This window comes from Ursus americanus, chromosome 4 (assembly GCF_024610735.1).
Source record: "Ursus americanus isolate L20-20 chromosome 4, mUrsAme1.1.p, whole genome shotgun sequence".
NCBI classification, from domain to species: Eukaryota; Metazoa; Chordata; class Mammalia; order Carnivora; family Ursidae; genus Ursus; species Ursus americanus.
The window spans coordinates 58,716,980-58,738,956 of record NC_142130.1 but is presented as its reverse complement, the minus strand read 5'-3'; the positions used below and the strand labels follow the sequence as shown (position 1 = coordinate 58,738,956).

Here is a 21,977-nt window from a genome sequence, read left to right as displayed (position 1 = left end):
CTTCCTTATGTTGAGTGGAAATTTATTAACTCTATTTTCCAAATCTTGGTCCTAGTTCTGTTCTCTACAACAATAAATTTAACTTTATATTCTTTTGTTAACTCTTAGATATTCACTGCTGCAAGACCTTTAGCAAAGCACACGCTATTTTGTTGTGGTGTATAGTCCACCATAACCATACAGAACAAATTGATTCTGTTCCGTTTTCAGAAGCCGTGAGTGCTACTATATTCTAATTTTATATAAAAATTCAAGTTAAAAATCAAACTAGAATCTAAGAAATGTCAAAATCAAAGAGCTACTCAGAATTTTACATTGATATCCTGATTCCGCTTCACAGTTCATGGTAGGAGCAGGTTGTATGTAGGAATTTCAGAAAAAAAGTAATTTTCATTTGTATATAAACAGCATTGCTCATGCAGATTTCTCCATCCCAAATTCTGAACTTAAGCTTGATGTTGCAAATAAATCTGAATCTTGAGTGAAATTTTTTAAGTGTCCTTTCCTTGTCTTATTTTCCTCCTACATCTAAGAAAGAGAAAAGGAAAAGTGAGTATGTTAACAGATATGTCAGCAAAACATGACCATTGACTAATATTGACCACTAAATCTAATTACTGAACATATATATAAAACATGGTGTCTCCATGCTCTAACTTCAGAGCACTTTTTTGACAAGTGGGTTCTCCAGTGCTCCATCCTTCACCATGAGGAGGATTACTGATATTACTTATTCCTCTGCATTTAGTTTAAGTTGTTTCCCAAGCTTTCCTCAGCCATAACTAGTAGACAATGGCCTAAATACCTGCTAAGCTAGTCTTCCCTGGGTTCAAGTCAACATAGTTAATTTATTTATTGAACATTTACTCTGTCAGGCACAGAAGAGAAAAGGAACAAGAGTCAGGCCGAACTATGGAAATATTAACTATTTTCCACGTTTCCTTCTGCAATTACACTCTGTCTACATTCTTTTCCTAAGAAACAATGCCTTGAGAATGTTATTTTTTGTTCTTCCTCTTCTACTTTTATCTATTTTTTCTTGAGTTCTGTTCCACTAGAACTTGTTGCAAATGTTCAGATTTTGCAAATGGCTCCACGGTTTGCACTTCAGTGCAGCTGGGGTCCAATTTTGCTATGAAGACAGCTGACCCTCGCATAACAAGGATCTTGCTCAGATTTCTTTTTTTATTTTCTCAGTGAATAAGAATCTGAAAAGATGAAACACTGAAAAAGCTTAGGTGACTCATTTTGCTTATGGAGACATTGCTTAGCTAAAGATAGCATGAATGGTGTCAATCGATTAAATGTAAAAAATTAAATTCTCAACTCATCTAAAATATTTAATAATTCCTCTGATATTTTATGTATGCTATGCTCTTTAAGACACTATCATTTTTTCTCAGTAATGTGATTAGAATGTTTCAAAATAGAATTAAGAAAAATCACAAATCGATTTATGTACAACCATAAGGAAAACATTGATGATTATTATATGAATTGCTTACAGTTAAATGGGGTTAAATCTAAGAAAATTCATATAAAATCAAATGAATAAATGGCTAAAATATAACTGAATTTTTAAAATAATCAAATTTCATGATTATATTACCTTTACTTATATTCATAACAATTCTTTTGTGACATTTTCATTAATTTAAATCTGTAATTAGGGCTTCTTAATAAAGTATAGGGCAAAACAATTACAAAAGTAAATGACACAATTGCTTCCTTGTGATAACTAGCCCTTAACATATATACAGTATTCAGAGATGATCTTTGTGGAGAGTGTGGTTTAAGTCAATTTTTAGTACCTGTACTTAACTATAAAGTATCCAAACAAAATAATTTTCTACGTAATCTCTTGTATAATTAGGTTTCAATAAGATTTTGGATAAGGAGTGAATTTTTTCTTCCTTGAAACAGAACAGCTGTGTACTTTAGTCGATGTTAGCAAATTTACAGAAATATTGCATCATTTGTTCCATGCACTGTGTAAGTTACATCACATAAATGAGGTGAAAACAGCAGAATAATATTTATGTTGCACTGTGGCTGTGGAAGTGACACCACAGTCTTTCTAAACGTTGTTAATTTAGCAACACAAATGCAGAATTCTTCCTAATTTTCTGATAGTAACAATATCCAATTTCTTTTAAAATAAGAAAAAGTGTACTTAGCATGTTTGAAGTTTTATTTCCACAATTTATTTGCATTTTAGTACCAGGTAAACACAGTGAAAAGGGAGAAGAAAAAACAAAAACCTCCCCCCGGGGGTTCAAAGTACAGCCTATTTGGTCAGTATTTTGAAACATTTTCAAGACGAGTGTGACCTCAAAATCATTGCTACCCCTAACTGAATTAATTGAACTGGAATTATGGTGGGGTTGGAAATCGAGCAAGATGACTTCCTGAGCTCTGTCAGTGCTTATTACTAACTGAGAACCTGTGGTGATCTACCATGAAAGAACGGCTTCCTCTCGGAGCTCTTCTCCTTAAATCTCAATATATTGAAATGTTTTTATTTTTCCCATCTTTGCAAACCATGGGCTTCAGCTTCCAATTCCTGGTTTGAGAACACTGCCCCAAAGCAGCAGAGCAGCCAAAATGCAACTGATTACTCAAGCATCTGATGTCAGGGTGCCTTCTTGCTTACATATTAGAAGGAAACAAACTGAGGGTTGCTGGAGGGGAGGTGGGGGGGCAAGGGGTAAGTGGGTGATGGCCATTAAGGAGGGCACTTGATAAGATGAGCACTGGGTGTTATATGCAACTGATGAATCACTGAACTCTATGTCTGAAACGAGTAATACACTATATGTTAATTTGTTTTAAATAAATAAAAATTAAATAAATTTAAAAATTAAAAAAAGAAGCAATAATGTTGCTTCCTCCTGTCCCAGTCATCTCTCCCCCAGATTTAGATTCTTAGTAGTTGCCGAGTGATGATTAAGCACAAGTAGGATGGAGAGAGAAGGAAGTCATATTTATTACAAGCTAATTAGTCCCTGTGCTAGTTCTTCACATATGTTATTACTCGATTTCCTTTCTGCTTTAATGACTCTTTACATCTTTCTACCAATGCATTCAGTTTCCTGATGAGACCTTCCAGTGAAACGCGCAGTCTTGATTCCTGGCTGGTCTTTTCCCTATAGTCCCTATGTGCTTTCTTATACTGGCAAGCAAAGGCAGTATGCCTGGTTTTGTTTTGTTGTTCTTTATTCATCTTCCTGAAAGTCTAAACTTCAGCAGAGTGTGAGAGACCATTTCCAATTACTGCCTCTTTTCCTGGGTCATATCCTGACCCCACTTTCCTTCCAAAGTGGAAGGTACCTCTCAACCAAGAGAACATATTACTTAAGTTTTGTTTTGTTTTGTTTTTAATTCTGGCAAAACAAATAGGTCAATAAAAGAACTCTGAGCATCACTTTTCTGTTTCTTTCTAAGGCATAAATGAAGGAGGCTTGGCTTCGTTAAGTCTCCTGGATATCTGATTATTTAATCTCTATTCCATTTAAAAAACAAAAATCACACACACACAAAAGTTGACATTATTCCCCATCCCAGGTTATTGAAAGAGAACGGGTAGAGAGATTTGTTCTAATTTGGTGTACTTCATGTCCTGCAGGGTGACTTAATTCAGTCTGAACTTGCCTATCTCAGAAATTTGAAGTGAAACAGGTAAGAGTAAGAGATAATCATCATTATTATCTACACAGTAAGCATCATTATTCAAATTTTATAGATGAAAAAACTGAGACTCATGCAATTTTAGTGTTTGTTTATTCAACAGAAAGAGTGGCAAAATTTGAACCCAGGTCTCTTTAAATCCAAAGATAATGGACTTTACCTTATAATGTTTCCTAGTAGAAGAGCTCCATAGAAGAAGCCGATCTGTGGCTTATTTACACTAAATATTCAACATTTGAATGAGAGTTTGCAACCAAGAGACTTTATATTTTACAATAAATCACACACTATTGGTGATATATGACAAATGGTTGAGTTTGACTCATTTTTTATAAATGAATCATAAGAGATATAATTTTCATACCATATAATACTGACATTTTAAGATTTACAATTTACAATCCAGTAAGTTTTGATAAATGTATGCACTTGAGCAAGTACTACCCCAATCAAAATCTAGAGTATTTTTATAACTTCAAAGAGTTCTCTCATTGGTTGGTACAATCCGCTCTGACCTCTCGACCTCATACAACCCTTGTCCAATCTATCAGAGATACAGACCAGCTTGACCTGGTCTAGATTTCACAGAAATGGTTACAGAGTGGTACCTGGTTTGTGCCTGGTTGTGCCTGGTTTATTTTCCTCATTATGTTTCTTTTGAGACTCATCCTTGCTGTATATATATATCAGAATTTCACAATTTTTATTGCAAATGCTATCCCACTGTATGCATGTGCCTTAATTTATTTATCCATTCGCCAGTTAACTGGTATTCGGTTTGTTTCCCATTTTGGGTTATTATGAATAAAATGTTTATGAACATTTGTGTAGCAGTTCCTTTGTGGACCTTTGTTTTTTTTCTTTTGAATTAAAAAATGTCTGTATGTATTTTGGATATAAGTCCTTTATTACAAACAAGATATATTACAAACAAATTTTCCAAGTCTGTGGCTTACCTATGTATTCCCTTGTTGTTATCTTTTGAAGATCATAATATTTAATTTTGATGAAATGTTTCATTTTTTTTTCTATATACATTTATTGTCTTACAGTTCTGGATAGTAAGAGTACAAAATGGGTCTCATTGGGCTAAAATCAAGGTGTCAGCAGAACTACATTCCTCCTGGAAGCTGCAGAGGATAATCTGTTTTCTTGGCCTTCTCCAACTTCTGCAGATCACTCATTTTCTTTGCTCGTGGCTCCCTTCCTCCATTTTCAAAGCCGACGATATCAGGCAGAACGCTTTTTTGTGCTACTTTTGCTCTGCTCCACTCTCTCCTGCCTTTCTTTTCAACTTATAAGGATCCATGTGATTACCTTGGGCCCAGACAGATAATCCACTATAGTCCTCCGTTGCAAGGTCAGCTGATCAGTAAGCTTAATTCTTTCTGCAGCCTTAACTCATCTCTGCACGTAAGGCAACATACTCAAGGTTCCAGGGATTACGAACATCGTTGAGGGGCTGTCATTCTGCCTACCAAGCTAGTATAGCTATGGTACATCTTGAAATAGTAGCACAATCATTCTTCTGACTTTTTTTTTAATTGCTTCTTCTTTTCTTATATTTGTTTCCTTTTTCTTTTCCCGAAACACTTTGGAATCATCTTGATATCTTAAACACACACACACACACACACACACACACACACACACACACACACACCAAAACTGGAGGGATTGTGATTTCAATTGCAAGTGTCCATTTTCTCTTCTTTTTCTCCCTGAATTCTTTTGAATTATGTTTTAGCATTTATTTTTACTCCCCTGTTTATTAGCTTTCTTTTCTCCTTCCTCCCATCCTTTCCTTCCCTTCCCTTTTCCCTTTCCCTTCCCTCTCCTTTCCAGGTTTTATCCAGGGCTACGATATATATTTTTAACTTATCACATGTACTTTCGAATAGCATATTAGTACCATTGTACTACTTTACCTATAATTTAAAAACATCACCATTAGATTGTTTGCTTTTGGCTATTGAGTTGTATGGATATATATTTTGGATGTTACCCATTATGAGATAAATGATTTATAAATATTTTCTCCCATTCCATAGGCTGCCTTTTCAGTTTGTTGATGGTTTCTTTTATGTGCAGAAGCCTTTGAGTTTGATGTAGTCCCTCTTGATAATTTTTGTTTCTGTTGCCCTTGCTTTTGGTGCCAAATTCAAAAAATCATTGTGGAAACTATTGTCAAGGATCTTACTGCCTAGGTTTTATTCTAGGAGTTTTTTGGCTTCAGGAGTTAGGTTCTTTTAAGCTTCTAATTCATTTTGAGTTGATTTTTTTATAAGTGATGTTAGATAGGGGTCCAGTTTCATTCTTTTGCATGTGGCTGTCCATTTTTCCCAACACCATTTATTGAAGAGGCTATTTTTTCCCCATCGTATATTCTTGACTTCTTTGTTGTAAATTAGTTGACCATGTACTGGGGGGTTTATTCTGGGTTCTTTATTCTGTTGCATTGATCAAATAACAACAACAACAACAATAATAAGTAATAAAAACATTACAAAATATATTTCTGTTCCCCCCCCATCCTCTGTGTTATGAAGGTCATATGATTTATTCTACTTGTATTATAAATCTCGCTGTACAATGGATTGGTTTTGCTTTAAAGGGTCAAGTATGTTTTGAAGCAAGTTTTATTATTAAAGAAAAAGAATCTTTTATATTTATCCACATTCTTATCATTAGCAACATTCTTAATTTCTTTCTAAAGATTTGGGTTTCTAAATGGAATCATTTTCTTTTAGATTATAGAATATCTTTTAATATTTCTCATATTGTGAAATTTCTCAACTTTTTTCAGAAAAATAAAAACAAAGGTGAAATAAAACATTTTCTGAATATTACCTTCCCTTCCAGTTTGAGAGGTTTTTGTTTTGTTTTGTTTTGTTTTGTTGTTTTTGTTTTTAGCTCTATTAATAATTTGTCCTTTTGTTTTCTGGCTTACCTTGTTTCCAGTAAGAAATTGGCCATTGTTTTTATATTTGTTTCCCTGTACATAATGTATTTTTCTATGTTGACTGCTATCAAGGTGCTCTTTTGATAATTGGTTTCCAGAATTTTTATCATGATTTCTTGAGGTTATTTTCTTTATTTTTGTCCTACTCTGATTTTGCTGAGTTTCTTGGATCTATGGATGTATATTGCTCTTGAAATTAGATATTTGTTTATTATTTTTTCAAATATTTTTTTCTCCCTTATCTTGCCCCAGAATCCAATTGCACATTTGTTAAGATACTTATTTTCCTTTAGATCACTGAATTTCTATTGATTTTTAGACTTTCTACTAGCTATGTTTTATTTTGGATATTTCTAATGATCTAAAGCTCTAGTTCTTGATATTTTTTTTGTCTATAGTGTCTAATATGTTATTCTACCCATTCAGTAATGTCTTTCATTTCAGAATTTTGTAATCTGGAAATTCCATTTGTTTCCTTTCTTCTAACTTGTTTCCTTTATCATGTTCATTTAAAAATTTTCTATATGTATTTATCACAGCTGTTTTTAAAACCATGTTTGATAATTACCTTATATTCATGATTCCTGTTCTCTTGTACTTACTCTCTTATACTGATTTTGTTTTTGACCAAAACAAAATTTATTGTGAATTTTATTGTTGAGTATCTGGATTTGTTGTTTTCCTTTAAGAATGTTTAGTTTTGTTCTAATCAGCAGTAAAATATTTGTGGCTCACTTGAGTTTTTTCATGTCTTATTAATACATTTTATTATATAGACTAAACTTCAGGGCCAAGGCTAGGTCAGTTATGATATGACATGGGATCTCTGCTGAAAGCTGGGTGCTCAATGTGGACAATTTGATCTCAGATTCTAACTTGAGCATCTCCCAAACCTACACAAGTTCCAGAAGTTTTCGGCATATAGCTCTTTGATATTTATTCTTTTTTTTTTTTTTCTGAGTCTTACCTTATGTGTGCCTTATTATTCAGCTATAATCCGTGGTACACCTAAACAGGTTCCTAGATATCTTTTTTCTGTATAGCTTCCTTCTCTCTGGTATTCTGTTTTGGAATTTCCTGCTGCATCAGACTTTCTGAATTTTAATCCCTTTCAACCTCAGCAAATTCACTCTGCTTCATTTTCCCTACTCCAGTCTTTGGTAAATGTCTCAGAGCAGAAAACTAGATAAGCAAAGGTTTCACTTGATTAATTTCCCTAATTAAATTAAAACAATAAAGAATATTCCTAATTTAAGGAGAACAATAACAGCAGTAATAGTAATATAAAAACAGGTTCATGGTTTTACTTCATCTGCTTAGGTAACTCCATGGAGATGAATAAAATTGCCTACTTGTTCACTTTCACTTTGATACCTTGCGTAGCTATAGAACTAAATATTAGCATATGAATGAGCAAATCTGCTTCTTCTTACTGTTAAACTACCCAGATTGCTCCATGATTAGCATATGTAAGTGCAGAATGGAAAAAGCAAAACAAAAACTTTTTCAAAATGAAAATTTAAAAGTGAAAAGTTCCAACAATGAACTTTTGTGAAAGAAGTAATACCTTTCATACGTTTTATATTGCATTTTATGAATAAAAATTTCCATAGGGAATTCATCAGAGCATCTACACGTTTGTACCTAACAGTTGTAAGCATCCACCTTCGTGCATATTTTGATAAACCAATGTGAACTTCTGAAGAATTTTATAAAAGAGTTATCTGGCAATCTTTTAAAAAAATTAATAAATATTGACTTGATTTTTTCTTTCTTTCTTTCTTTCTTTCTTTCTTTCTTTCTTTCTTTCTTTCTTTCTTCTTTTTTTAGAATTGAGAAAGGAATATTTATTGACCACAAATAATGCACCAGGCAGTGTTCTGGTGACCTTATATACTTTCATTTAGTCTTCACAACAAAGCTGCAAGTTATATGGTATTATCCTTTTTTCTACACTAGTAAACTTAAGATGGGAATTTATTTACCAAGATCTAATAGCTATCAGTTGCAGTGCTAGAATTGCAACGTAATTATATTAGTCAGGAACCCACTTTCTTTCCCCTAAGTATGATGCTTTTTTTATTATTACCTATTGCTATTTTCTAACTGTATACCACATGTTGTAATCATACAGCCAACATCTGTGCAAGCACAGGCCACCTGTGTCAGCAGATGCTACATGCTCCTTTCTCCTTTCTTCTAAACTCCCGCTCACACAGGCATATTAGTGGAAGATCTAGAACATCTAAATAGTTATGCCTAAATAATTTCTTTTAGGCCCTTAGAGAGTCTAAAACTAACTTTAAGGAGAGTATCATCATGATTAAAGAACAGGTGATGAAATCTGGACAAGTACTTGGGCTATCCCTAAGCTTATCGCAGTAGCATAGAAATAGCACAGATACGAGAGAAGCCTCTGTAAACTATTTTATTAAGAAGTTATGCTAGAAATTAAAGAGGTTAGCAGTATAATCATCTAATTTGCTCACTATATTCCAGACTTTCTGGGACAATCACAGCTCAAGGGCCAACTGTGAAATGTTTTATGAGAATATTGTACTTCTAATAATTGGTAGTGTTTCATCTAGAAATCATTTTTAAAATAAACTCAAATATAATTCAGCTATATTGCTCTAAAAACCTATATACAAAAATTGGGCAGTTTAGTTTGCATGGCTTTATATGCCTTTTGATCTTAGGAGAAATAATAATATAAAAATTCTCTTACTTAAGACTAAAAGTGCCATTAACCAAGATTAATCATAGAGGTAGAAGTATTAAATGCTAATCTGCAGGAGACCTATGAGACCTTCAATACACAGATAGCTAATGCCAGTCTGTTTTAATAACTTTTTAATTGTGTGTTAATTATTTATTCATTAAATTGTTTATTCTAGTGCTTTATCTAGAGTCCCTCGTGGCCCTGGATGAAGGAATTCAAGCCCCCAATTGCTTGTAAACAACCAAGCAGACATTTTTATTACATTTAAATTAGTTGTGATGGGAAAACACAGGAGAATAGGCACTGAACCCTCTCAGACTTTATGAGCTTATAGTTACCTCCTGAATCAGAACTCTCAGCATTTAAATATTAGCTCTAAAATCAATTTAATTATGTTGATTATTTTTTGGATTCAAAACTAGAATATATGAATTTATGGTAAATGAATATCATAAGAAGAGTGGGGCAGCCTATCATCAGGTCTTGCTCCCATAATTACGCAAATGATACATACTTTTTTTTTTTAACAAATACGTATTTGGGGTCAAGGATATGGAATTACATAGCGATCCCTGTCCTTGATGAGATCATAATCTAGTAGAAGACACAGTTGTGAAAATAAAGTATTAAAATACGATGAGATAAGTGTAAAATACTATGGAGTTACAAAGGAGAAGGCCGAGATTGGAGGATTCATATTTAAGCTGGTTTTTGAGGAATGAGTAGGGTTTAACCAGGCTAAGCAAGCTATTCCCAGGGAATTGCTTAGCGGCATTAAAAAATGTGCGAGATACAGCAAGACTAAAGGGAATAAAACATAGGGATACACAGACGTGGGAGAAGATGAAACTCAAAGTAGTTGTGAAGTTGACTAGTAAATCATAGTGTATGTCAGGATTTACGTTTTATATTTTATTTAGTACATAGAAAGCTAAGGCTCAACCTATGTTTTTGCAGAAAGTTGATAAATTTTATTTTCTTCTTAGATAAATAACTATGGCATCAGGCTAAAATATTATGTATGGGAATGTTGATTTCCTGTGGGTAGTGAAGAACAGAGTAAGAGTCATTAAAGACTAAAGATGAGAAATAGTAAAAGTTCTGAACTAAGGAAATTGCGGTGGGATTGAACAGGGGCAGGACAGTTGCGAGAAATTCTGCTGAGATAGAATAAATGTTAACTGACTGGATATGAGGGGAAAGGGAATAAATTGTTCAATATGATGCTAAATTTCTTAGTTTGCAGTTATGATGAAGCTATGAACTAAAAGAATTATCAAAAGTGGAAACAATCTAATCATGCTAGTGGTTTTTAGTTTGTGTCCTTAAATATCCAAGAGCTCGGATGTGTCTTATCCTTCCCAATGGATTCCACTACATTGGGTCATTGGGTAGGGCAGCACTGGAATTGTAACAAACACGTTCAATGATATTGTTAGTGGGACAAGTCCATTGGGTAATATACAATCTAAAGAAAGGGGAATGGCAGTATAGCAAATTCTGAGATTCAGTTTCCTAACAAACTCATGTACAATACTTGACTTCAAAGGCAATGGGGATGTTAAATATTCACCATATCTGTGTAATATAAGATAGAAAGTTGATTCGAAAGGAGTTAGTCATACAGACAAATCAGGAACCATTCAATGTAACGCTATACATAGAGGATCCAGAGACCAGGAGATCAAAGGAAGCAAGATATGGTACACATCTCTATGTATCTCTAACGTGGATTCCAATTATATGGTAAAATCTGTTTGATACTGCACTTGGTGCCCAACAGAAGTAATGCATTTTACAGTGTCTTTATGCCTGTTAATATCCACTGCTCCAATAACCAAATAATTAGAAAATGTGAAAGATAATCTTTCTGAAAACATGGATTGTTTAAATCATCAGAGAATGGTATAAAACTGTTTTTAATATCTCAAACTCAAGAAAAAATTTCCTGAATTACAACAATTAAGTGAGATCGGCCTACCGAGCTGGTGAATTGTTGAATAAAGTGACTTTTGAGAACATATGAAGTAGAATAATTCCTTTAAATAATTGCTGCTAAAACTTAAATTTTAAAATAATTTTCATTAAAATATACTCAGATTTTATTGTTGAATACTTTTGTATTGTCAAGTATTTTATATTATCTGAGCGAATACAAATTATATTATAAAGAGATTTGTCAAAAAAGTACTATCAGATATCGTCAAATAGATTGAGATGCTAAACCCAAGCTTTAGTGGCTCCAAAGCACACATTCTCCGCAGCATGGATCCTAACATGGGGTTTGAACCCACAACCCTGATATTGAGACCTAAGCTGAGATCAATAGTCAGATGCTTAACCAACTGAGCCACCCAGGCACCCCTTCAATACACATATTTTAAAATGACAAATGATGTGTTATTTTTTAGGTTATGTGTTTTTTAAATCTTTGTCACCTCTCTTTGCCCACTGTGCCATAAATTAAAACACACACATGCACACATTCATGTAAGTAGATAAACAAAGCTCAAATGGAAAGTTCTGAAAAATTATAAAATGTTAAGGAACCAAATGCTATCCATTAATTTTGTATTTACCAATTTTTGGAAGATGCCATGGAAGCATTTTATTTTTTCACAAAATATCAACTCTGGAAGATTTCAAGATCTATAAAATGGCATTCCATGTAAAATATTTGATATAGAAGAACTAATATTTCAATGCAAGGAAAGATATTTGGAGAAAGTACCTATTTTGGTATTAAGAAAAGGGTAAAGTTCTTGGGGCGCCTGGGTGGCACAGTGGTTAAGCGTCTGCCGTGGGCTCAGGGCGTGATCCGGCGTTATGGGATCGAGGCCCACATCGGGCTCCTCCGCTGGGAGCCTGCTTCTTCCTCTCCCACTCCCCCTGCTTGTGTTCCCTCTCTCGCTGGCTGTCTCTATCTCTGTCAAATAAATAAATACAATCTTTTTTAAAAAAGGAAAAGGGTGAAGTTCTTCACTACAAAAGTATGTGTGTGCGGGTGGTATCTGTATGCGCTCAAGAGCATTTATAGTCTAGCCTTTTGTACATTGGTGAGTATTCTTTTAAGCCGAAGAAGGAAAATAAAAAAGAAATTCAACTTGATTGCTAAGAAATATTCCTATTGAAGAACACTGGGAAAAGAGTAGGTTCTCATTATCTCATTATTTGATTATGAATTAGATCTCATTCCTTGCAAACATGGTGGAACAGTACCACCATGGCAAACACCATAAGGATCTAAAATTCTTGTCTTAATACCAACTCGGGCATTAGGAAACTGACTCTGTAGCTTTAGACTTGTCTTATGTATTCTTTTTGGCCAATATGGAAGGAAATGGACATCTGGAAGTAAAATATACATATAAACTTTTGATCACAGAGAATATAATGGAATTTTTGGAATGACTTCTAGCTTCTTTTGTTAGTTTCATAATTTTATTATTTATCATATAATTTTCAACTAATTTTGACCTAGATGGTTTTAAGTGTTTTTTCATCAATTATATACCATTTTTATTTATCTTTTTAAATAATGAAAATATTTTATCTTTGTGGTTGCATCAACTATTACTTTTATTACTACAATTACTAAAACTAATATTAGCTAATATATATTGTGTACTTGGCTTAAATACTGAATATTTTATGTGCATCATTTCTTTGGTATTCATGCTAGGTATATGAATCAATTATAGGACAAACACTACATTTAAATTTCCATTTTCAGATAGGAGACTAAGACTCAAAGAAGTTTCTTTATGTGTCTCAGACTACTCAATACATTGGAAGCTCTTGGAATCAAATCTGTATCTGTGCCACACAAAGTTCAGATTCTGCCTTTTCCAACATTGTGCTGCTTTCCCCAATGATGGAAATAGAATACTCTAAAAGCAAAGGCAGATAAGAATTTATTTAGTATATCTTTTTTCTTTTTTAAGATTTATTTATTTCAGAGAGAGAGACTGCACACACACGTGCATGTGAGCAGAGCTGGGGGAGAGGGAGAGAGAGAGAATCTCAGGCAGACTCTCTGGAACCCTCTGCAGGGCTTGATCCCAGGACCCTGAGATCATGACCTGAGCTGAAATCAAGAGTCAGTTGCTCAACGAACTGAGCCACCCAGGTGCCCCTATTTTTAGGATATCTTACCAGTAAAATTAGTAAATGGGGCTTATAAGACAACATTTTTGATTAATATTATAAAATATCTATCCATAAACTTCCTGAATCATGGGAATCCAGGGGATTCTCATTAGATTGATCATCTGTGGTCTAGAATGCATATAGGAACCTGAAATCATCAATTTAGACTGCAGCATACAGTTATTTTTGTGTTTCATTCCATTCTTTATCCTGGTTATTATTAGCATTTTAAGAAGTCATAATTTGATGAGTTACAATTGCTTCCAGAAGTATTTTGACATGTGAGAAAATGATCAGAACTTAATATGTCCCATGTAAATACAAATAAATTCTGCTTTTGAAAATTTGGCTCTTTAGGTGTTGTACGTAAGTGATAAATCACTAAACTCTATGCCTCAAACTAATACTACTCTGAATGTTGACTAATGGGAATTTAATACGAACTTGAAAAATAAAAATAAAATAAAATTTGGTTGTTTATGAAAATGCAAACATACACTTAATGCACACAAAAACTAAGATAACTTGGAACCCTGTAGGAATGAGCCCTTTCCTAAATTTAATAAAACTAAATCTTTGTTGAAAAAATTGATATGTATATTTACAAATATGACATAATTTTAATCCTCTCTTTTATTTGGCAGGACCATCAATCAAAAATGACAGTAAGTACATGATCACATTTTTTGTATTCATATAAAATTTTCATTGAAGCAAAACTCAAATGACTAGACTATTAGAAAACTTCCTGTATTTTAAATAAAATAGGCTAGAGTAAGCTGAAATGGCTGAAAACAAAAAAATTATTGATTATTTTCATTGCATGTCCATTGTGAATTGTCTGAGGCCTTTGCTCTAATTCCACCTCAATCAATAATTTAGGGGATGTGGCTTCCACCATCTGGAATACCAGTCCCCATGGTAAGAAAAAGAGGGTTGATGAATTGTATACAGACCCTAACATACTTGCACTTGAATGTTACATGTGAATTGTGCTCTTGGCAAATAAAAATTGTGTATTTAGCAGAATCTTTTAAGTTAGAGAATTACAAATATATTAATTTGTCAAAGTGTTCTTCTCAGATAGCTGAAAACTCTCTATAACCAGCATTATTTCTCAGTTGTGTGAGGTATCCATTTTCTTGCTCCCTTTATGTTTCAGTTAGTGGTTCTGGAAGTAATATGCATGAATGTAGTACGCCAAAACCGAACCTGACAACTGCAAAATATACTGCAATATTACTTCATGTTACTCTTAAATTTGTCTATAGAGAGAGGTTGAGTGTTACTTTCCTGAAAAGTAATTCTATATATTGACAGCCAGATGGACTATGCATGCTGAAACTTAGTTTTATTTGTATAAGATCATTTAAAAAGATTTAATTAAATTCTCAAAAACTTAAAATGTTAGTTTTATTTACATAATTTTCATTTTAACATTGTGACGTATCTCAACTAAAATTCTTTGTTCTTATAATTTCAAAGATGTAAGCAGAAAAATAATTTTTTGAATATATATATAAAAAAGAATTTTGAGGTGATACAGCTGGATTTTTTAACTTAAAATTATATAAATTTATTCAAACATAAACCATTTTCAAATCTTTATGTTGTTATTAGATGAAGCCAAATACAAAAAAATTATAACTACATGATTACTAATTTTGGTTTAGAAAATAATTGTAAACAATGTGTTCCTTCACTCATTTTAGATCTTCGTGTGTTTACATTTATAATGTGAGCCAATTTAAATATTCTGTTAATTAAGTACTTTGTTATATATTTAATTATATTATTTTTTTCAATCAACAGTACTTATTGAACTCCTAATATAGTCCAGGAATTGTCCAGGAATTGTGTTAGGCATTGATATGAATACTACTAGTCTTTTCTTTGCAGGTCAACCATTTTTTACTGTAAATTTTACTCGGGCTCTTAATTCACTCTTTTGCTACTGAAGTATTGCTTTAGCCTTGAGACACATAAAACAGATGTGGAAAAATCAATGGGGCCCTAAAAGTAAACAGTGCCTCTCAATTTAGCTACCATAGCTACATGAAACCCATCTATAGCACAAGATTAAAAGATCATGAAACAAGTCAGTCTTAAATATACTTTGGTTTCCCTAAGAACACAAAGAAAAGAAATAGAGGCTTGAAATCCATGGCTATTTTTATATGTTGCTGCTTCCCAATTTAGGTTTATTGCTTCCTGATAGTCTAAAATAAAGTAATTACACTTATTTCAAATTGTTTTTTAATAGAAATATTCCCAGTATATTATTATATGTCTTTGGAGAGGTAAATCAGTATTTTTTTTGGGGGGGGGGACCTGTTTTGAGGTTTTTTTGTTTTTTGTTTTTTAATTTAATTAATTAATTTTTAAATAATTTTTATTTTGTTATATTAGTATTTTTAAAAATTAAGTAACTTCTAGGATACTCTATTCAATGCTTTCATGCTAACCATGGAGCAGATTAACATTTTCAGAATTTTACCTAATACTATTTAAATCCTATATTTGGACATCATTACAGTTAATCTAACAATGCATCTCATATGGAATAATGGAACTTTCATAAATTGATCCAGTAAGGAGATTTGTTACCTTTCCTACAGTTAGGAATCAGTATTAACTACCAAGAACAATTCTCTCTGAATGATTTGAAGAGCTTTTAAAAGTCACTTTACTTGTTAACAGAATCCAGAGCTTCTCTAGGTTTCTGAGGCAAAATTTAGGTTCCAGGTTCTTATGTTTTTATTTCATTGGTCTAATTCTGAATTCTACATATTTAATAAACATCATCATCAATTCTGTTCCAGGTGTTCTTTGGATGAAACAGAACACAGTTTTAATCATTGTTTCCTTCCTATACAAAGATTTTATATAGGGAATCATTGGCCTGGACATAGAGAAGATGGATTCTATTTGAAATATATATTTTACACATAGCTGTGTCTATAAGGGAGACATATGACAAATTTTGTGGAAAATCTTGACTTCTTCATCTCTTACCACCTAAATTTATAAAGAACATTTCTAACATTGTCAAAAGATTATTTGTTCACAGATTACAAATCATTTATGTTATATTGAACCTCACCCAGTTTAGCTCTATAAAAGCATCTGTGTGACTCTTTTAAAGATTGATTACCTGAGAAAGTAATGTATTATTGGCATAAATGTCCGTGTATGTGACAAATTATGCATATGCCAAGCAAGTAGATATAGAAAGGGAAAATATGGGATGATTTGTTTGTGGTCAAAGAAAATATCATTCAAATATTTACCTTAAAAAAAAAGCCCCTAAGGGTATCAGAGACAAAAAAAGTTTTAGTTGCGTTCACATTATAAAATCTTGTAGCATTTAAGAGTCATAACTGGTTATTTATTCTCATTTGCATTTACTTGTTTCAGTGTGGAAGTAAGGGTGGGAGATCACAGGTTGGAATGCAGAATGTAACAAAACAAGTCCACTATATTACAAGCACATGAAACAAATCCACTAAAGGGGTTGGAGGGAAAGAGGCAGCCTTAGAGAAACTTTGGAAATGAGTGGGATCTGTAAGATTAAAGGCAAAGGAGTGGCAGAAAAGCATTGTACTACAGTACAATGTGTGCGCGCACACACACACACACACACACATATCAGTACCTATCTATATAGCTGTACACACACACACACACACACACACACACACACACACACACACATATATCCATATATACATTCCAGCATATATACATACTGGAAATGAGCAACTGACTAACTGGATGGTAGGTTGTGGAAGCCAGGTTTCTCAGTTTGAGTTTGTGGATAAGTAAGTGGAGGAGGCTGGAATGATTCATAGATAATGGATTATAGTTGGAGATAGTAGAAACTCACAGCTAAATATAGATACATATGCTTGAATATAAATTATATATAAATATATGTGTATATATACAGATTAGTATACACATGTATATTTTCTTGCTGTGTCAGCTAAGAAAGCCTGGAAATATCAACACTCTAGTAGCAGTGTGGACACCAATATACATAGAGTGCAATATATTAAAAAAAAGGGCGGGGGGGCGCCTGGGTGGCTTAGTCATTAAGCGTCTGCTTTCTGCTTAGGTCCTGGTCCCTGAGTCCTGGGATCAAGCCCCACATCAGGCTCCTTGCTCAGCGGGGAGTCTGCTTCTCCCTCTGCCCCTCACCCTGCTTATGATCTCTCTCTCTCATTCTCTCTCCAAATAAATAAATGAAATTTTTTAAAAAATTTTTAAAAAAGAGTACAATATGGAAACATGGAGGGAAATGGGTGACTTTATAGTAGAGAAACCTGGCAAACACTATTCCAACCACATATTCAAGGTCAATGTCAACAGTGATAAATCATGTTGATAGTATGTACCCTTGATATGATGTGAAAAAAAATGACACTGAGAGTTATGGTCTTCTTCCCAATAAATCATAACCTCAGTTTGATTATGAGAAAAATATCAAACAAATTTCAATAGAGGGCATCTTGCAACATCCTATAAAATCACATGTAGAAACAAGAAAGTCGAGAAACTGTTACAAGCCTGAAAAGCCTAAAGAAACATAACGAGAAAATGTAATGTGGTACTCTGGATCAGAAAAAGATTTTAGATAAAAACTAAAGAAATTGGAATAAAGTATATAGTAGTAGTGTATCAATATTGGTTTATTAAATGCAACAAACTTACTATACTAATGTAAAACAGTAATTATAGGAAAACTCAGTGAGGGGGGTACATGTGAGTTCTTTGTACCATTTTCTCATTTTGTCTGTAATTTTGAAACTATTTAAAAATGAAGTCTATTAAAAAACATTTGAAGACTTTATTAAATAGTTACATTTTATAAATATTTTTTATCTGCAAAGTCTTAGTGTTCATGTGAAGGTTAAGTTAAAATCAAAATCTTACTGTTTCCCTAGACACCTGCCATAAATGATGGTAAAATCTACACTCGGATTCTTAATGCATCTTTCCTCTCTCCTGTGTGCAGGAATGAATGGTTAATGGCTTTGCATTGTGTCTCTATGTTTTAAAACCTTTTTTTTCTTTCATACCTTAGTCCTCTAACCCTTTTAGAAGCTAAATTTTGCCTTTTTAATATGACGGTAATTGCTACATGCTACTCTACTCAGTATCCGACAGTATCGCCTCGGGGAAAGGAAGAGATAAGTGCCCTGTTGAGTTTAAATAGATTGATTCTGCAGATATGCCAAACTACATTTTATTTAAAAAAACCTGTAAAATGAATCTGAATCTGTTTCAATTGCTTCATTTTTCTGATGGTGAGACTTTTGAACGAGATTTTGTGTATATGTGTCTTATGTGAAAAAGCTGAGAAAAACAAATAACCTTTTGGTATGAACTATACACATTTGTCTCTGATTTTACTGGAAAATTTTTTAACTAGGCAGCTCTGCAATGCTTTCCCCAGGAACAAATTGTGATATCCACAAGAAAAACAGTTGTATGATGACCTGTAGCACCTTCTTTTCTAAAGAAGTAAGCCTACATATTTTAATGGTACATGGATTTCGAGCATTCAAATTTTATAATACATTACCTTAATTATACCAACAAAGCAGATATATTTTATTTTAATAATTGAAAATAGTATGAACAAACACATGGAATCAATAGAACATATCCTTTTCTTTTTAAACATTGGCTACGATTTTTGAAAATTCTAATTCAAAGCTTTCAAATTTAATTCCAGGACACTTTCATTGAATAAAATCTTCAAAATGTATAAGTAGTGAACTGTTCAGGTTGAGAGGGAGTAGAGAAGATGAAGAAGAAAAGTCCTTTACTCTTGTTCCTAACCACCCCATCTCCTTTATCACAGATTCTTTGTTCCAATCAGAACATGGCCTGAAAATTAATGACAGACCCAGTACCTTCATTTATCAATATGCTTTTAAAGGGATCCTTTTGAAGAAAAGGGAAAGTCTGAAGGAAGGAAGAAATTCTCAGCTGTCCAGGGACTTATTGGTGGTCTCATGGTAGATGACAGAACTAAGCTTGATAAATATTCTGAAATATTCAGAGAGAATAGAGCACTTGAGTCCGTGACTGCATCTCTCTCTCTTTTTTTAATTTAAATTCAATTAGCTGACGTACAGTACATCTTTCGTTTTTGATATAATGTTCAATGATTCGTTAGTTGTGTATAACACCCAGTGCTCATCACATCATGTGGCCTCCTTACTGACTGCTTCTTTTTCCACTACACAACACATCTTCAATCAGAATTATGAGTATGAAGGAAAAAACTGAAAACATATTTAAAACATATAACCTAATTTAAATGAATTGGATTGAATAAATATTTGGGAAAGCAATTTTCAATTCAAAACCTCAGATTGTTCAATTACCTTTTTTAAACTTCCCAAATTTCAATTAGTAGCACAATGTCTTCATTACTCTACCAAATCTCTGTACCAGACCCACCTATGCTGTTATTCAACGTTGTTCTTACATCAATATCTTACATCAATGACTTTTTACAGTTCAAGAAATTTATTTTAATAGAAACATGTATTCAATACCAATTGTCATTAATAGAAGTTAACTGTCAAAATAAAATCATTGAAATCAAGAAAATTCTCCCTAGAAACTGTTATATGTCAAAAGCTGTTCTTGCTTTGTTAAAAGGGGATTCATCAATATATTCATCATTTAAGATATTTTAATGCAACTTTGAACCAAACTGAGATTTCTTTTTGGAAGATTGGAATAGAAGATTAGAAAGTGATGTTTCTAAGGAATAATTTGCTTATTTTCTTTCCCAATTTCCTTTTTCCACTTTTTCTAACATGTCTAATACTCTAGTGACATGCTGTTCCCTGAAAACATGTATCTTCACTCTACCTTCTTGCAGGAAGAATGACAATATTTCCTTCTCCCTGAAGCTTCTTCTTTACTCCAGACAGAATTTAAAAAGTACCACTTTGTATCAATTTTTGTCTATGTTACATACAATGGCACAACTATATCTTACTTTTTTTAAACATCAAGAGAACAAAATTGTGGAGCCTCTCATCGTCGTGGAGCTCCCATAGAATTCAGAAACGCTCAGAGAACTCTGAATTCCAATCGAAATCCTGCAACTTGGAAGAGAGCTTTCCAATCTTCTGGAAATTTTGTGAGGTCATTTCACATGTTGGGAATTGGATACCAGAATTTTTAGATCCCTGGCTGGCCAAGGTGTACTAGCAGGAGGAGTTAAGATGGCGGAGGAGTAGGAGACACCGTTTTCAGCAGGTCCCCCGAGTCGAGCTGGATAGGTACCAGACCAGCTTAAACAACCACAGAACCAGCCTGAGACGCAGGAAGACGCATCTAGATCTCTACAAATGAACATCTCCAGCACTGAGTATTGAGGTACGAAGTGGGGAACCATGAAACCGTGCACAGATATCGGAAGATAAACGGAAGGGGGAGGGAGCCGCCGCGTTCGGGCGCCAGGAAGCGGTAGCCACCTGCACGGGGGAGCAGGCGGACTCGTGGTCGGCACCCGCAAAACAGCAGACTGAGACCATGAGCCGGGTGCGCGCGCCACCAAGCATCTCGCGGAACACCGGAATCACGGTGCACTCACTGGATCCAGACTGAGACCGGGAGCTTCCGGAGCACGCGGGGCGGCTGGCGGCTGGCGGCGTTAGAAACACAAAGGACAGAGATGCGCCGACCCTGGAAGTGAGGGCTGGGACGCCGGGTGTGGGGCGCACATCCCGGGATGCTGCAGGGTTGAGCAGCACCAACAGTAACAGAGTTAAAGTGGCCAGAACATTAGTAGAGAACGGTCCGCGATCCCTCTGTTCTGTGACAGAGGCTGAAAATCGGCCGCTGCTGCTCTGACTCTCAGAAGAGGCACAGCAGACCACCAGGGAAACCCGCCAGAGAACAAAAGCCTGGAAATACCGGCTCAGGGAGTTCCCATCCCCATCCCCCCTCGCAGGGGATGTGGAGACTCTACCCAAACAGGGCTGCCTGAGTATCGGCGCGGCAGGCCCCTCCCCCAGAACACAGAAGGCAAGTTGAAATATCAAGAAGCCCACAACCCGGGGGCCTGGGTGGCGCAGTCATTGAGCGCCTGCCTTCGGCTTAGGGCGTGATCCCGGCGTTCCGGAAAGGAGTCCCTCATCGGGCTCCTCCGCTGGGAGCCTGCTTCTTCCTCTCCCACTCCCCTGCTTCTGTTCCCTCTCTCGCTGGTTGGCTGCCACATAAATAAATAAATAAAATCTTTAAAGAAGAAGCCCACATCCCTAAGATCCCTATAAAACAAGGGGCACGGCCTGGGACCCAGTCAATAATTTGGGCTCTGGAAACCCCGCAACCTCTCTTCATCAGAATGATAAGAAGGAGAAGCCCCCCCCAGCAAAGAAAAGACAGTGAGTCTGTGGCCTCTGCCACAGAAATAATGGATATGGA

General features: G+C 34.5%; 1 protein-coding gene across 2 annotated transcripts in view; it reads left to right on the top strand.

Annotated features, from left to right (window-relative positions):
• Positions 1 to 21,977, top strand: part of LOC123784132 (uncharacterized) — a 351,543-nt gene that overhangs the window by 316,700 nt on the left and 12,866 nt on the right. Inside the window, exons 5-6 of one of the 2 annotated variants that reach the window (XR_006777399.2) lie at positions 3,626 to 3,678; positions 14,165 to 14,185. Coding sequence is in view for 1 of the 2 variants with exons in the window: in XM_087861303.1 (XP_087717429.1) it covers positions 14,165 to 14,185 (21 nt within the window). In the remaining variant the exon portion in view is untranslated. The remainder of the gene's footprint in view (positions 1 to 3,625; positions 3,679 to 14,164; positions 14,186 to 21,977) is intronic. The other variant, XM_087861303.1, reaches the window with a different exon arrangement.